This window comes from Drosophila mauritiana, chromosome 3L, assembly GCF_004382145.1.
Source record: "Drosophila mauritiana strain mau12 chromosome 3L, ASM438214v1, whole genome shotgun sequence".
NCBI lineage: Eukaryota > Metazoa > Arthropoda > Insecta > Diptera > Drosophilidae > Drosophila > Drosophila mauritiana.
The window spans coordinates 1462550-1478778 of record NC_046669.1 but is presented as its reverse complement, the minus strand read 5'-3'; the positions used below and the strand labels follow the sequence as shown (position 1 = coordinate 1478778).

The following is a 16229-nucleotide window of genomic DNA, read 5'->3' as shown; positions in this document are numbered from 1 at the left end:
ATGCGCAATTGCTGGATAAACGTATGAGATAGCAAAACTGATTCACAAGCCACTCGCTTTACTTCTATTTCCTTTCGATTCAATGTTTATTTTTCAAAAAATATTTAACAAAGCATTTGCAATAGTTCCGCTATTGCCAACTGTTACTAATTACTTGTTTTATTTTTTGCATTTTCCGAATGTATTTCGTAATTTGTTTGGATTTCTCTATATTGGTTGGTGTTCTGGTTGCGGTGTGTTAACTTAGTTTAATGTTATGCGAAATAATTTAATATAAATATTTCTAGATATTTTCGGCACCTGAATCTGCCGCCACTGCCGATTCATTTCGTGCACAGTCCGCCGAGTGCCTAATACAAAAATGAGTCTTTTCCGCGTTGGTGGTTGCTTGTTCCACACACACAACTGAATTAGCTACAGGATTCCCTCGATTCTCACAGATGGAGATGGGCAGGTGGAGTTGAGGAAGGAGGAGAACGAGTGCCAACTAAAACATTGGGATTACAGTACCACTTAGGGCTAGAGTAAATATAAGTGTGTGTTCGTGGAGCCTGCGTGGCGATCCTGGGGCATCTATAGTGTGCCGTCGAACTAGTTGCAAACAAGTCCATTTACAATAGCATCAAAGACATTAAGAGAAGAAGAAAAGATCGGGCTGGCCCGCACTAGAATCAATCGCTGCGCCGCTCGTACTCCGCATCCGCATCCTCGTCCCCATCCGCCTCCAGGTCGGGTGATCGGCTCTGCAGACTCTGGTAACTGCGGCGGGCCAGCGAGGAGCGCTTCTGCTTCGGCCTCTGTTTGCCGTTCAGCGATCCACTGCTGCCGCTACCGCTGCCCCCACTCAACTTCTCGGCCATTTCCAAGTACTCGTCAATAGTTTCGCTGTAGTCCTCGCCGCCCTCCGTGTCATCACCGTTCACGGATCCCGACGGGCTGCCCGGCGGACTGAGTGCCTGCAGAAGCTTGCCCTTCGACTCGTTCCACAAGTGATTCAGGTTCTCACGTCCGAACAGCAGCAGGAAGGTGTCGATGAACTCGCGCGACTTCTCCTCCCACTTGGTGATGATGTCCACCTTCACCTTGCTCAGCTCGCGCTTGCCGCGCGACTTCAGCTCGTCCATCTTGTTCTGCAGCCGGAACTTCTTCTCGGACAGGAACGACACGTTGAGTTCCTTGGCCGAATAGCCTCTGGCCAGATTACGACGCACATACAGATCGTAATCCTTGACGATCCGGGCCACGATGTCCGAGGTGGACACGCCCTCAGTGCGCTCCGTGGCCACGAACATGCCGCGCGCCTTGAGAGGAGCATAGATGTCATCCATGCCATCGGTTACATACGGAATGTCGTCGTGGGCCACAAAGTCGATTTTGTTGTCGGCGATGAATTCATCGGACAGAGTCCATGGCGCATTCTGGACGATCTGCAAGACAGAGTAAGATGCTATAGACCGATAGATCTCTAATCAGTGCCGGGCAGAACATACCTCGTCCACATAGCGGCAGTGACGCACTCCCTCGTATCGCTCGAAGCCATTCATCACGGTGCGACCCTTCATGCGGTGGGTGAGCTCATCGTTGCACACGCCCACAATTAGGTACACGTTGGGAAAGATATTCTTGGCCTGCATTAGTTGGCGGGCGTGGCCCTGGTGGAACAGATCGTAGATGCCATCGGCGTAGACCCTCACCCTGCGGGTCGTCTGTCCGGATCGGGCCATTTGGTAGGTGATCCTCTGAGTGTAGTCACACCTATCCCGCTCCAGCATGGCCTCCTCGTCGTGAGAATAGGGCGCCGGCTTGCAAATTGTCTGCAGGAAGAAAAGTTCCCGATTAGTTGGGATAATCAACTGGACGATTGGGTCCTTAGCCTACACATTCCTTCTCAATCTTATCACACATCGTCGGAAATATACGACTTTTACTCGAACATCGATTTCAAATGAGTTCAGCTACTACGATTGAGCTACTATTTAGACTAATCTTTGCATCCTAACTTATTAAATATGTTCTTGACTACTTACAGCAAAATCGGAGGCTCCGCTGAAGAATTGCTGCGAGGTGGATGCGGGCACCACCCGGTGATTCGGCGACGCCTGCTGCTGCGGGACGTACTTCCGCTTGACGCCGTTGAGGTAATCCGACTGTGGGGGCAGCAGGTCCTCGGCGGCCGCTGCTTCGCCGCCATCGTCGGCGTCGCTCTGTGAGATGGTGCGTGTGCTGTCCCGCAGGGTGGTGGCCGAGGTAGTGGGCTCGCTGGCTCCCTCGCCGACCACCAGGACGCTCTCCAGTTGGCCGGGCCGGCTCTTGGACTTGCCGGGGCTGTTTGTGCGCTGATCCTGGACTTCCGATACCTTTGTGGCGCTGCTGGAGGCGGTGGACGAGGGCATGGCAATGGCTATCTCGTAGGTCCGCTTCCGGGTGGTCAGTGTGGAGCCGGGGGAGGCGCTGCTGCTGGGCGTGGCCGGTGGCGATGTGCTGTTAATTGTGCTTTTGGCGAGTATCGATGAGGTGGCCATCGCAGCGAATGTTTGGGAGCGGCAGTTTTAACGGCTTCGCGACGCGGTGACGGAGGAACAGAGATTCAATTGACTTTCAGCTGGAAGAGATCGAGAAACAGATTGGTTACTATTAATGCTCTACATTTCTTTCCCATATTTTGTGTGTTACGTTTCTTTACATCACATTTAGTCTTATGAAATTAGAAAGTTTTTCTTTGAATTTGGTTAGCTTTGCGTTTTGTTTATATGTAGTTGCAAGCATCATTTATCAAATTTCCTCATTCGTTGGATTTTATTAAAATTAGGGGCTTCCCCTTTGCCATTTTTTCCACCACTATAACTAGTAACTTTTAGCCAATGGGTTAATTAGTTTTCTTAAAAAGGAATACCAATTTTACTTTAATGAACCAACACAAGTTGCATTTTTGTTTAGTTTCATCTACACATATGCACTTGTTTACCAAGCAATTTATAAATAAAATCCAATAAAGCAGTAAACAATTCGAAATAAACAAAGTTATTTTTGAAATACCATTTTATGCACTGGTGCATAAGCAAAAATATATTACACATTCGCGCTGCTAATTAAATTTGCGCTGGAAAATTACTTTCTTGTGAAACCATTTTTTATGTAATCAGATATTCCCTTTTTATTAACCCAAATATTTATGACTCGGGTGGCAGTAGTTCTGACTGTTTTGCGCTGACGACACGTGACACCTGACCCCGCGCCCCCAGCCACGCCCCTTTTCTTCGAAGTTGAGCCACGGCCAAATCGATTTCAGTTTTAATTGCCAAATGGCCGATTCAATTCGCCACGCGCATCGCACCAGAGAAATTCCGCAGAAAAAAAAGCGCAACTGAAACAGCGACCACATCGGCGGGTAAACAACAACACGGCTCGGTGTCGGTAATAATAGACAGCCAGAACCACGTAGTGCTCTCGAGAGGAGCGGGATGATGAGCAAGTGAAGCGCTGGGGGGCAGCAGAGCAGGGTGGGCGACCAACTGGGCGCAGAACTAGTTCCGAGTGGCTCTGCACTTTACGTAAACAAGTGCAGACGGAACACGTGAGCCGGACACGATGACCCAATCCCGCCCGAGAGCTGGGTGCCAATCCTCTCGTGCTCCATGGCACACCCAGCAAAAGCAGCACGCAGGAAGTTTCACTTGGGCGAATCCCTAGTGAATAACGAATTAAGTCATATATACATATTTCAGCTACCGGGAATTTTCAATGACGAATTTCCCGAAGGTCGTTCTAAATCAGTTTTTGTGCCAAAAAACATCGATGCTGCGTGCGAAATAATTAAACAAGATCGTCATATGTGCACATATGTACTTAAGTAGGTAGCATTGCGTATTTTGGGGCATTTGCTTGGAACTACATATTTGAAAAGTAGAAATTCCTCATTTTTTAAATGCTTTGTTCGATAATATTGTAAATAGGCCCACTGTGCGGTCAGCTGTCTCGTGCGTGGCTAACAATAATTTTAGGTAGACGATTTCCCATGTTTATTCATAGTGGCACACATGCCTATTTACATATGTATCTATGTGTGTGGATAGCGTCGGCATATTTCTTGGCATTGGGAATACGTCAGAGATTTCTATACCCTATCTGGAGGAGCCCCTCCTGGCGACTCCAAAGGGGAGCAGAGTGCTTGTTTTTGGGAGAAGTGTTCAAGGTTTGCGTTCAAGAGAAGTGAGTCACTTGGCAGCCGCTTTCAGTTCAAGTTCAAGCCATAAAAATAAAATCCGAGAAGAGAGATTATCTGAATAATTTCGGATCTGATGTAAGCGTTGTTTGGAATTGAACGAATTTATTGTACCTTCCCCGTAGACATGCTAATTCTGTTGCCAAGTCGAATTTCGGCCACCTTTCGCAATCTTCAGCTGTCGTACGTCACAAGTCAAAGTCGTACGATCTACAGTCACTGCTCGCTATAAGAAACCTTTCAGTTCTTCAAATGCATGAAAATATGAATAATGACAAAAGTTATGTTGTTTCGTTGATTGCCTTATCTAATAATTATTAGAAGTTCCTTTATTTTCGAAAAAGCAGTAGTGACTCACAATTCCCAGCTTGACGACACTAGTAGTTTCTTTTTTTAAATCACTACTGGCACATCAGTTTAGATTAAAAATATTAGTGATTTAACAACGCGCGATAATAAATCAATTGTTATCACGATGATTTTTGGAAACAAATATCTTAAGAAACAGCAAAGCAAGCCAAACATAATCTAATCTCACTGGCGAGTGCCTACTGTATGACTTTGGCTTTTAAACTGTGGTGACGAAGAGCCACCTCCATTGAAGCGAATCCAAACGTAAACAAAACCGGGGGAGATTTCCATTTGAAGTGGACAAGTGTGGAACCCGTAAAATCGATTCCCAAATTGCCGGGCACTAAAAGCAGGTGAGAGATAAGATTCCCATGCTAACTTATCTCGGAGAAGAACAATATTTCTGCGCCTGACGGTCGCTTCCGCTGCACTCGAATCGCGAATCGCGGGTATCTGGAAACACGATAAATGCGTTTGGCGGAAACGAGCCGTGTTTCACTGTTTCCAGCGATAAGACAAATTCGCCTTTAATTATGGTTAGCACTCGGCAAACACCCTGCATGTATGATAATCGCACCGCCCGATCTTTGCCAGCCTGGCGAAACGGATGGCGGACAAAGTTCGCTATCAGCACGGGCTTATTTCATTATAATACACTTCTACGGACTACACATCGTACGTATTTTCTTCAGACGGAGGTCAGGCGAACCCTGCGATTTGGGAATTTGTGGAAGTACGAGCAAGATCATAATGAAATCGCGTGATTATCTGCTACTACTTCAATCATATACAATACATAGTAGAAGCCATGTTCTTAAATCTATAATATAGTTTTTTGTGAAGAAGCTGGCCATAAGGTGCTGCTTAATAGTATTCTCAACTAAACAAAATCCTTGGAACCACTTCCATTATCTCAAAAGCACTCAACAAACACAAATGAAAAATTTACACTAAGAACAAAAGCTAGTCGTTTTAAAAATGTAACCGTAATTGACCCTTAATGGTTGATATAATTATTTAGTTACGTTTTTCATGTCACTAAGTAAACCGGATGTGTTCAGATCACTCGGTACGACAAATAAAATTAGATCATGCGGGAAGCGTGAGGAGATAATAACATATTTTAATACAATTAACTATTGTTTTTCACTCTTTGGACCAAACACCGTGTAGTTCTGGGCTAACACTTCCTAAAAGGCCAAAGAACTTTGGCGAATCTCACGGTAAAGTAAGAGATGATTTTGGAGTTTGGCTTTCGGCTGTTCGTTCGCTTTTGGCCAACAGCTAAAGGTCGAAAGTACAGTTCTGGGAGTGAGCCCAAACCCACTGAGTATCAAAGACTACCTCGGGTTTATTCAAATCTGCGCGCGTACGAGTGCTTTCGCCATTGATAAGCTGCGATCGGTGGACAATTATAGACTGATCGTGGGGTGTACTCCAATAGTACACACAAGCAATTTGCATTGATAACCTTGGGGCGTGGGCTTATCACTAATGGACTTAATGGAATACGCCGAAAAAATCAGTTGACGTCAACTGTGATTTTCGGATGTTACGTGCGAGAATGCTCTGGGAACTATCGGTCTGGGAGTAGGAACTGTAGTTTACCCACTGGCACGTTTTTCTGGGCACCCTACTTAGCATTTACAGTGCTTTAGGGCTCCAAGGCGGGAGATAAGATTGTCTAGAAGAATTGCACAATGCCCACTATGTTGTACATATATAAATATGTATATGTCCGTCTCTTTTTCTCAGTCACCTACGCACCGAATACGAATTTCATTGAGCAGCCGAAACAGCTGACTCTGATAGTGCGTGTGATCTCTCCAAACACGCGCGTGCACTCTCTCGCTCTCCGCCACTCTGTTGTGTTTGGCTGGAAAAGAGCGACCACGCAACGCAACGGTAAAAAGGCGCTTGGGAAAGTGGAGCACGTAGCGTGACTAACACTTGCCCCATTGGAATGACGCTGCCGCTGGGGAAATCGTACGATCGCAGGGCAAAGTACGGCACCAAAATGACGCGTCATCGAGCGAGATGTTGTCAGCGACATAGAGAGAGGGGAGGCGTGGAGGCGGGTGTTCACCTGCTGCAAGTTCCGACGCGAAAAATCATACGACAAGCATGACGTGGCGACGGCCAATTAATGGCGTCGTCTTGCCGGCTGCAAAAAGCGAGACGGAAAAAATCGATAAGCGGTGGCAGGGCAGCAGCTGTTCGTCGCGGGGAATAAACAGAGCAGAGCAGAGCAGGAGACGGTGATTATGTAAACAAGCCTTGAGGAGCCAGAATCCAAAACGCACATTCGGCCTCTGAAGAAAAGAAAGAGAACAAGCTTTCGCTCTCTCTCCCTTCTGCTCACGTCATCCGCTCGGAACCGTGAATGTGTCTGCATTTCCCAGAGACCCGCATTGAAAAAACGCACCGAACCAAAATAGTTTCCACTCTCCACTTACTTTCCAATTTCTTCCAACTCGGAACGGTTCTTTCGATTATCGATTGGAGCTGCTCCCTTCTTTTCACAGCTTGTCGAAGCAAATCTTGGTTTTCGGCTGGAATGACACACACACGAAACGCGGACCACAAGTCACTCCACTCGGCCTGTTAACAATTCGTTTGTTGTTCGTCGGGCACAAACACAATTTCGAATAACGCTAGGGAACAAAAGTTCTTAGAGGTGGAAGCGCACTCAGTTCCATTTCGATACCATCGATGATGCCTGGGGGGACCGATATCTTATCGAATACTGTCACGGTTTTGGGTCGTGGAATGAATGAACTTTAAACAGTTATCGAAATAGTTTAAAGATTCAATGAAATTCAATTTAAAAATTTTTAGAATCTAATAAATTTTAAAATTTAAATTAAATTTAATTTTATTTAATCAAAAAATAACACTATTTAAGAATCCTAAACCTAGCATTTGCGGCACAAACTTAACATGTTCATTCACGTCATGTTTTTTCGAAATTGTAAATCATATTAATGAAGTTTTAATAAGCCTTGCTTATTTAATAATACTATGTGAAAGTTGTCATATTCTGGAAAATCTTTCTGCAAAATAAGTAACAAGCAATGAGCATAAAAATTATTTTGTTTTTAATCGCCATCGAGGTAGTACGATCTAATATTTTTCTTCAGTCTGAGAACCCATTTCCCTTTAGTGCAACCAGACATTCGGCATAGGTCTTCGATCCTTAATCCTGGAGGCTCACAATCGAAGGAGGGCCAAGTACGGGAATCAGCCGATGGTTCTGGACGAAGATCTCTGTACAGAGTGCTCAGAATACGCGGAGGCAAGTCTATCGGCCTCTGTATACATACCCAAATTATTTAAAATTGAACAGTCTCCATCGTCCTCTAGGAAATAGTAAGGAATGATGGTGTTTACAGAGAGAACTACTTGGAATACCTATACGCAACGGGCCCAATAACGGGCAAGCACCTTCAAATCGTGTGCGTTTTCCGGGATGCCTTGCCTAGGGAATGTGTTCGAATTTGGTTTCATTACCGAGGCTTCGCCGAGAACACAAAGTATTACAGGTTTACGGCCATGATATGGAACGCCTCCACCAGGCTTGGCGTTGGACTAGGAAGAATGTGAGTATCTGATAAAATTACTCGTCTATGGCAAGACGAAGTAAGTGCAAGATAATTGCGTCTTCCGCAGACAAGAAACACGATACCTAGTAGTGAGGTATGCTCCTCCTGGAAACATTTTGGAAGAGATGGCGTCCAATGTTCCCAAGCGACCAACAACGTTTTGGGATTCAGAACACATTAGCGGTGACCATGGGTCTGAGTCCACAGTTCGCATAACATTTGCTCGCAATGGCGTCCACAACATTTTTGGTAACTGGCTGTCTTTCGTAACGACCTTATTAAATTTATATCTGTGCGGAACGTCCAGAATTTTGTAAGTTTTCCAGCGGTACTCGAAGTAAATGCCATACTTGTAAGCGTATATGTCAATTGCGTATTTGTATTTATTGACTTTCAGGGTCTTAAGGTAGTGTCTGCAAACGTGTTTGGCTAAAGTGTAAAAATAAAGCTGGATTATAACATAAACACCTTTGGGTTAATCTCATTTCACTCACTCAAGTACCAAAATATAATAATATACAAATATACGCCATAAGTTGGTCGTAATAAAAAACAAAGATTCTTTGGTAAAATCAACTAAACTAAAAGCTACCGTTAAAAATGGAACTCAGGATAATTGACTGGATTCGGTTTCGGATTGGGACACCTTATCTACTAAGCTACACACACGCATACGTTTCAAATATATGGAGATTTTTGAACAACATTTTAGAATTTGTTATAGTAAACGTCTTAATTGCACAGTAAATGTCTTTAAAATTCGATTGCGTCGATGACAAGGAATTTTGTTCAACTTTGGCTTCAGTGTTCCCGGGACTGGCATCCATCCAAGCTGTCGGGTCGAATGGCAAGTGGTTAGTGGCTAGGCTTGGGATTATAGTTAGAACTAGAAATAGGTGTAATAAGGGGCAGGAGTTCCTCCGCTTCGTATTATGGTAAAAGCTAACAACGAATTCGAGAGTTACGAGATTCCTCAAGAGCATATGTATGTGAGTATTCTCTAGGTCACTGGTTGCAAATGTCCGTGGGTGAGATGTGGCGTGAGTATTGCATTGGGAGCGGTATTGCATCCGATCCTCAGCATTGGGACGCGATGCGAATGCCCTGTGTGATTGAGTTTTCCAGCACGATGTGGCAGTCGTCCAGCGGCTCAAGGATTTGGATGAGAAAGGTGAGGAGGTTGCGACGCCTAAGGAAGCTCTCCTCCTCGTACATCTCGTGCGTCACCTTGGTCAGAGCCATTGGCTTTATCAGACGCGTCAGCAGGTGCTCCCGCAGGCTCAGGCAGATCAGCAGCTGGAATTTGCCGTCCTTGCCGAGTGCCGTGCCGTTGATCTCGTCCATGAGCTGTACGTACAAACGCCAAATGTTGGAGATTTCCCGACGTTGCAGGCTGTTTCCTCCGCCGCCGCTTCCATTGCTAAACGAGGAGTCTAGGCTGGAGGATGAGTCATCCAGCTCCATCTGCAGATTGTGTTCAAACAGCTCCTTGATTTTGGCTGCAATGGTAAAAGGTTTTAGAAATTGAAAACCCTAGAGTCTATGTGTCTTACTGAAATAGTCCCAGATGTACAGATTTCGTCCAAAGAATCGCGCCGACCGAAAGCCGCAGAGGAAAACCTGCTCCAGGCACTTGACCAAACCATCGTCTCCGCACAGCAGGTTGGTCAGTGTGCCCACATCCCGATCCCGGCTGGGTTTGTAATGCCATTTGACCAGCACGTTGACGCAGTTGCCCAGCTGGTGTTGAATCTCTGAGGGCGCCAATGTCTCCTGGCGCTGCACACTGGGGCTTCGCGTCCGAGGAGGGGTGCGCGTATCAGATCCAGGAACCAGCTCTGCATTCTTCGCGTTCGTCGAAACACGTTGGCCCACCAGCAGGCGCTCCGTGGAATCGTCATCCACGCCACGGCCCAGCCAGCGTCCACAAGGGAATCTTTTTGGGTTAAGGAAATATTGTGTTACTCATAGCCCATTTTTGAACGACTTGCTGTTAGCTCACTTGTAGGTGTGGCCGGTGACCTCATTGCGCATCACCACCTGCTCAACCAGCCACTTGTGGCTGGGTCCTGAGTTGTCGTGTCCAATGCGCATGGTTGTCAGTAGGCCAAGGTTCTTGTACTGCAAATGAAAGGGAATTCAATAGGTGGTTATCTAAAATGTATGATGCACGAACGAAAAGCTTACGTGGAAGATGAACTCCAAGGATCCTTTCGGCACGGGCACCCGTTGCGTCTCATTCATGGTGCCCGAGACCATGATCCAGACGTTGCTGGAGGTGTGGTAGGAGCCGTACTTGCGGGAGGGGAAGATCACGACGCGGTAGGGCAGCTCTGTGGGCGGGAAGGGAATGCGAAACCAAGGGGAGTGTGAGCACAGGCAATATATTGGACTGCTAGCGTGACCTACTCGTCGTGGGGTAGATGTTGGTAAAGCTGAAGTAGTCCACCGTGTTCAAAGTGAGCAGATGGTAGAGAAACTGTTCCTTCTCCTCCTCGCAGCGCAAGAAGGCCGATCGCTTGTACAGAGATCGCAGCAGAGCCTCATCCGAGAGCAGGGTACGAAAGTGCCTGGACAGCAGCTTCTTCTCCAGCGACAGGCGAACCCAGGCGCGGGTATAGCCAATATGCGTCTTGATATCCGCCATGGCCAGCACATTTCTACAGGAGCAAGTATTTGGTGACTTAGGAAGGCAGATTCCTTGATTTGCTACTTACTTCACATCGAACTCCAGCGACTCGGGGAGTGGGCACAGCTGCTCCAGGCCCACGAACTTGTTGCGATCTCGCGATCGACTGCGATTCGGACTGGGCGGGCTGTCGAAGTCCGTTTGGAATGTGGAGAGATCTAACGATAGAGATTAAACATTTAAATATACAAATGATTGATTGCAACACAAACTCCACTTACAGTCCATGCGCTTGCGCATTGCGTTCCAGGCGAGAGCGGGCGATGCTGTGGCTATGGTCATCTTGCTGCCCGGACTGCTGGACACCGGTGGCGTCTGCTCTGCTCCTGAGCTGTCGCCAGCACCTCGGGACTCCTGCATCTCGAGATAGGCCTGCAAATGGGCCCACAGAGCGGATTTCCCCTGCTTGTTCTGCAGGCCGTGCGACCAGATCTTCTCCAGCAAATCGCACATGCTGGCTATCAAGGTGTTCTCCTCAATGCCGTCGCCTTTGAGGCCCAGCGCCACTGCCTCGTTACCCATTTTTTCCAGCAGCATCCGCTTGGTCTTCGATTTTATATCCTACAATAAGGCAAACATAAGCATAGTTCTATTCAATACCTTATTATCCAAAACACACCTTCAGCAGTCGCTCCACAAACGTCCAGTTGGCCTGGGCGATTAGAGCCGGACTCACGTCCGCCGTGGTCAGGTTCGCCGACAGTCGGTTGATGGCATTCGAGCCAGGCTTCTGGTCCAGCGAGATCTCCCGGGCCCGCCACTTGTTGCCGTTCTTCACCCGTCGCAGGCTGTTGCCTCTGTTGGGGATTCGGATGCGGAATCGGAGGCGGATTCGGATACGGTATTTGGTTGAGGTTGGTTGTTTGATGGATGTTAGCGCGAATGAGTTTGAAGATCGGTTTGAGTTTAGTTTGAATTTCGAACGAGAATAAAGAGACAGCGGATTAGTGGGGACTTCGAAGGGGGCTGGAGGATGGGCTGGATGGGTGACCGGGTGGAGGTGGAGCAGGCGGTGAGCTGTGGGCGGTGCATGCGGTGCAATTTACGGCGGGAGAACGAAACAAAACAAACGAAAAGAAGAGTCTCGGTTAACGATTGGAGAATGCAGAATTTATTGTTAAGTGGTATGCACTAAGAGAAACAATACGAATACGAATAGAAATAGAAATAAAAGTATGATGCCAACGGAAGGGAGTATCCAGTGTAAAACGCGCTACTTTATTCGATTTGATCTAATTTGAGCTAACAAAGGTACACGATATACATCTACGTACAGCTAGGAGACTATGGTATCTATAACTAACATTTAGGTAATATCAAACGTTTGTCAGCCTTTCTAGGGCCAAGGTACACTTATCCCCGGCGGGGATTTCGGTTATAGGATGAGTGCGGGGGTTAGGGATGGGGACTGGTGGTTGGTCTTAAAGCAGGACGTGCTCTACGACTAACTATACAAGAACAGGGGAGCTGTGGGAACTAGGCGACTAGGGCAACTACCTCGAGGCGCACTCCTGGTTGAGCACGCCCTTCTCGAGCAGCGGAAAGCTGCGGAAGTAGGCCGCTCGGTTGGCCAGAATTTCGCTGGGAGGCGTCACTTCGATGTCGATGCAGTTGAGCCGCTTCTCGAAGCCCTGCTGCGAGTCCTGGCTGAGCACGCACGGCTCGTAGCTGGTGGCGGCAATCATGTTTTCCCCGTGTCGTCGCCTGAAATGTTCGAATGCCACAAGAAAAAGCGTTAGTGTACTGCATTGTAATGGCGGTAGTAAGTTGCTGGCCATCAACAATAAGTAATAGAGCGGTTAGCATTGCACTTGAACGACTTACCTCAGCAATTTCACGCGCTGATCGAACAGCTGGAGCTGTTCATCGGGCTGCGACTCCCACATAGCCAGGATCTTGTTGTCGATTAGGGTGGCAAACATCTGAGATTCAAGGAAGCGCGAAAGAAACGCGCGATGATGCTCCGGCTGGTCGGACAGAAACGAGGATTTGTCGAAGTTCTGCAAAGTCTCACGGTTTGAGATCCATTCGTCTCGAGCCTGATTTGGGTAGATCACAAAGTACTCGTAGGCATGGAACATGTGCACGAATCGGTTGAGGAAGATCTCCCGCACCGAGTTGTTGATGCGCAGGTCCTGGTAGTACTGATCCACAGGGCTCAGTTTTTGCTTCTCTGCGCGACGAGAACTGACTGGCATGGTGGCGTCCACTGCGTCTACGTCGTGGTAGATGCCAACCGGCGAGGAAGAGAGCGAGACGGTGGGACTACCCACCGGAGAGCCAGCTCCCCTGATGCCCCCCTTCCTACGCAGAAAGTCAGCGATCCGTGGCACATGATCGATTCGCGATGGATGCGCTATAAGCGGTTGGTAATCCACAACGCCCCCGCCCGGCGATCCCGACAGAGTATAGACGGTCTCCTGCATCTGCTGAAAGCGTTCCTTACTTCGCCGTGCTGCCTGCAATCCGGTGGGCAAGGTGCAGCTGGAGATCATGGCATCGACACCACCTGCTCCGCTACTTCCAGATACGGAAACTCCTCCTCCGGCTCCTCTGCCCACATAGCCGTTTCGGAAACTAGGCTCCTGGTCCCGATCTCGCTCGATCTCGAACTTGTCCAGCACCGAGCCAATTTCGGCCATAAAATCCACCTTGTGAGGAAAAACTGGAAGCTCCTCTGGCAGCTGGATGTGCTTCTTGTCAATGTCCACGAAACAGAGGGTTGCCTCGCTGCCGATCTTGTGAGCCGCTTCGCACTCAGCATGTAATCCCATCACAAAGGGCACTGGCGCATCCAGAAAGTGGTGCAGGGCGGCCGGCAAAATGGGAGCGTACACGTGCGGCCATACGAACGGGAACAGCAGCGAGGTAATGCACTCACCCACGATCATAAGTCTTTGATAGTCTGCAGTGGAAATGAAAAGGTTATAGCATATGTTCCGTATTTCCAGTTTTGCAAGTTCTGACCTGTGGACCGGAGCAGGACCTGATTCTCTAAGAGCACGCACGTTAGCAGCTGTATGACACACTCCACACCCAGGTACTTGAAAAGCAGCCTAAGCGGAAAATCGAGCAGAGGCAACTCGGTGGCTAGAAGCGGACGCTGAAGAATCAAAGCAATGGGTGGCAGATGCGGCTCTGTGGGAGGCAGGTAAACCCGGATGGACTTGCCCGGTTGCGGCAGCATAACCTCGTAGAGTATATTGTATACGTAGGACTCCAAGCTGATACCAGCACCAGGCTGCCGAGGAAGACATCTAGGTAATAAGAGGTAGCTAAATTAAGTACAGGGATTCTCCTTTTATATGTATCTCACTTACCTGTACAGATTCTTGAGAAACATCTGAGCGGCAAAGGCGTACGGAGCCTGGCATATCAGAGTGATGCTCTTCGCCACGTACAACTTGTCCTTGTTGATGTCGTAGTAACTTTGTGCAGACTGCGGCGCCTGTCCGGCCACCTTAAAGTGCCTTGGCAGTGACCGGCTGACCGGACCATCCTGTTTCACCCGACTGAGAGAATGCGTCTGCTGGCCATTGGAGAGCTCCGTGATGAACATGCTCTGCAGCGTGTGAATGGCCCCGCAAATGTTTCGGTTCCGAATTTCCTCGTAGAACACCAGGCTGAACCCATAGCACCGCTTTCCATCCTCTCGTGTCGTGGCAAACGAGTGGAAACGGGGTTCGATGCTATGTTTCTGGGTGCGGAAGCGCAGTCCCTGCGGTAGTGAGAGCTGTGGAAGACAAATGGCGGGGTGAGTTCTCGATCTCAAGTGGCGGGCATAAATAAAATCCATTCATTCGAACACATGCCCAGATGCCCGAGATAAGGTTTATCGGTAGAGGGGTGGTGACGCTGTCGTATTCGTGGCATCAATTATAAGTGCTTCGCTCACAACAACTCGCGGCGAGTGTATCAATGAACTGGCTAGCCAAGCATGAATTTCCACCGAAAGGGCAGCCAATTGAGCTCAATTAGACATGAATATGGATTAGGGTGGCTCGGTCATTCGCAAGATATAAATTTTTCTATGCTTTAGTTCTACAATTACCATGTAATGCGTAATGGTTGCTCATAAAAATTAATAAAATTTGCGTAAAAACGAAAAAAAATTAAAAATTCACATTGTCTGACCTGAATCTATTGACAGATGGCAATAAATCATTCTGTGATCTAATTATTCATCAAACTGCTGTGTGTTTGGGAATAAGCATGAAGGGACCCATTTAAATAGTTCAGCCTATCGTACGTTATCTTATCGACTTTAACCGACCCACCCTAAGATGGCTAGGGAGTGACTTCAAACAGTCTTTATGATTACCATGCATATGCCGTGGGCATCGAAGGGATTCCAGGGCACATTCTCGGGATAATGGGCCAAAGGCTTGCTCTTGTAGGCGCGATCCAGCGGCGAGCAATGCAGGTTGTCCCCTGAGAGGCGTAGATGTGAAGTTAATCCCGATCTCGGTGAGCATTCGTCACTTACCCGCAAAGCGATCTGGTTCGAGACCCGTGTCCAGATCCAGTCCACATATCACAAAGTAGTCGGCGAAGCGCGAGAACTGCGGATCCGCATCCCGCTTCAGTTGGTTCAGCTCGGATTGGGACTGGGACTGCTCTCCGGGCGAGGTGGGAGATTGCACCAGGGTGGAGGATGGAGCCACCTGGATGTTGGGGCCACTTCCGCTGCCATTTCCACTCCCGCTGCTGAGCATCAACTTGGACAGGCGACTGGACACCACATTCTCCCGTGTGGTCATCGCGTCCTCCTCCTCCGTTTCTCTGTCTCTCTCTCTTTGTCTTTAATCCGCCAAATGGGACATCAAACAAAAAGCACTGCCTCCATGTGTGTGCGTGTGCTGCTTGTGTGTGTATACATGTACCGTTATGCGCTCGCGATTTCGTGCACTTTCCAATTTACACAACCAATCAATTTCCGTCTGCAAAATACGTACAACTTTAGGCACAACAACAAGCCAAGTGCTATTTTTACTTGTTTGTTTTATTTTTACACTTTCGACGAAGGTGTGCGTGTGCGAAGGAGAGAGTATGCAAAATTTTCTATGCCAATGTCGTTGCCCACGTCCACCACCAATAACACAACACTCTCCTCTTTCAACCTCTTTCCCTATTACACTATTAGATTTAACCCGCTGCTGGGCCGTGGGAGCTGCAGCAATCACTAGCCCCAAAACTGGGTTAACACTGGCTGCGTGTTTGTTTGGACCTACCAACAACAAAGACCAGCTGGGCAAACAAATATCGCGGAGTGGAGCAGACCTGAGTTTTTTTGGCAAAAACAAACTACTTTGGTGGCCAGTGTGACCAGGCTGTGTAAGGAAGAGAAACCCAAAAGAAAATGACC

The 16229-nt window shown here is 47.9% G+C and overlaps 3 protein-coding genes across 5 annotated transcripts; 1 reads left to right on the top strand and 2 right to left on the bottom strand.

The window, feature by feature from the left end:
• Window positions 1-57: 57 nt before the first annotated feature.
• On the bottom strand, window positions 58-7266 carry LOC117139461 (choline-phosphate cytidylyltransferase A). The gene is made up of 4 exons (XM_033301773.1): window positions 7030-7266; window positions 2028-2602; window positions 1491-1814; window positions 58-1427 (listed from the first exon to the last, which is right to left on the bottom strand). The coding sequence occupies exons 2-4, from the start codon at window positions 2520-2522 to the stop codon at window positions 672-674; spliced, it is 1575 nt and encodes a 524-aa protein (XP_033157664.1). The 5' UTR covers window positions 2523-2602; window positions 7030-7266; the 3' UTR covers window positions 58-671.
• Window positions 7267-7573: 307 nt separating this feature from the next.
• On the top strand, window positions 7574-8640 carry LOC117139466 (Golgi-associated plant pathogenesis-related protein 1). Of its 2 annotated transcripts, XM_033301777.1 has the most exons (5): window positions 7577-7686; window positions 7737-7868; window positions 7937-8172; window positions 8243-8488; window positions 8573-8640. In XM_033301777.1, the coding sequence occupies exons 1-5, from the start codon at window positions 7648-7650 to the stop codon at window positions 8583-8585; spliced, it is 666 nt and encodes a 221-aa protein (XP_033157668.1). In that variant the 5' UTR covers window positions 7577-7647; the 3' UTR covers window positions 8586-8640. The 2 variants fall into 2 exon arrangements, with proteins under 2 accessions (XP_033157669.1, XP_033157668.1); XM_033301778.1 differs by lacking the exons at window positions 8243-8488; window positions 8573-8640 and adding an exon at window positions 8224-8242 and having other exon boundaries at window positions 7574-7686.
• Window positions 8535-16203, bottom strand: LOC117139458 (DENN domain-containing protein 5B). Of its 2 annotated transcripts, XM_033301766.1 has the most exons (15): window positions 16096-16203; window positions 15351-15804; window positions 15186-15295; window positions 14185-14597; window positions 13832-14121; window positions 12689-13769; window positions 12362-12568; window positions 11484-11661; window positions 11086-11425; window positions 10893-11022; window positions 10585-10835; window positions 10363-10508; window positions 10178-10296; window positions 9729-10111; window positions 8535-9674 (listed from the first exon to the last, which is right to left on the bottom strand). In XM_033301766.1, exons 2-15 carry the CDS (start codon window positions 15622-15624, stop codon window positions 9253-9255), a joined length of 4344 nt encoding a protein of 1447 aa, XP_033157657.1. In that variant the 5' UTR covers window positions 15625-15804; window positions 16096-16203; the 3' UTR covers window positions 8535-9252. The 2 variants fall into 2 exon arrangements, with proteins under 2 accessions (XP_033157657.1, XP_033157658.1); XM_033301767.1 differs by lacking the exons at window positions 8535-9674; window positions 9729-10111; window positions 10178-10296; ... (2 more) ...; window positions 10893-11022; window positions 11086-11425 and having other exon boundaries at window positions 11567-11881.
• Window positions 16204-16229: the final 26 nt, after the last annotated feature.

Coding starts and splice junctions, on each gene's coding strand:
- LOC117139466 (XM_033301777.1), top strand. CDS start 7,648: ATGAGCATAAAAATTATTTTGTTTTTAATCGCCATCGAG. Junction 7,687..7,736: donor TGTTTTTAATCGCCATCGAG/GTAGTACGATCT, acceptor ATTTCCCTTTAG/TGCAACCAGACATTCGGCAT. Junction 7,869..7,936: donor AGTGCTCAGAATACGCGGAG/GCAAGTCTATCG, acceptor ATCGTCCTCTAG/GAAATAGTAAGGAATGATGG.
- LOC117139458 (XM_033301766.1), bottom strand. CDS start 15,624: ATGACCACACGGGAGAATGTGGTGTCCAGTCGCCTGTCCAAGTTGATG. Junction 11,662..12,361: donor AACCAGGAGTGCGCCTCGAG/GTAGTTGCCCTA, acceptor AATCCCCAACAG/AGGCAACAGCCTGCGACGGG. Junction 10,509..10,584: donor CAACATCTACCCCACGACGA/GTAGGTCACGCT, acceptor TCCCGCCCACAG/AGCTGCCCTACCGCGTCGTG.
- LOC117139461 (XM_033301773.1), bottom strand. CDS start 2,522: ATGGCCACCTCATCGATACTCGCCAAAAGCACAATTAACAGCACATCG. Junction 1,815..2,027: donor GCGGAGCCTCCGATTTTGCT/GTAAGTAGTCAA, acceptor TTCTTCCTGCAG/ACAATTTGCAAGCCGGCGCC. Junction 1,428..1,490: donor ACTGCCGCTATGTGGACGAG/GTATGTTCTGCC, acceptor TCTGTCTTGCAG/ATCGTCCAGAATGCGCCATG.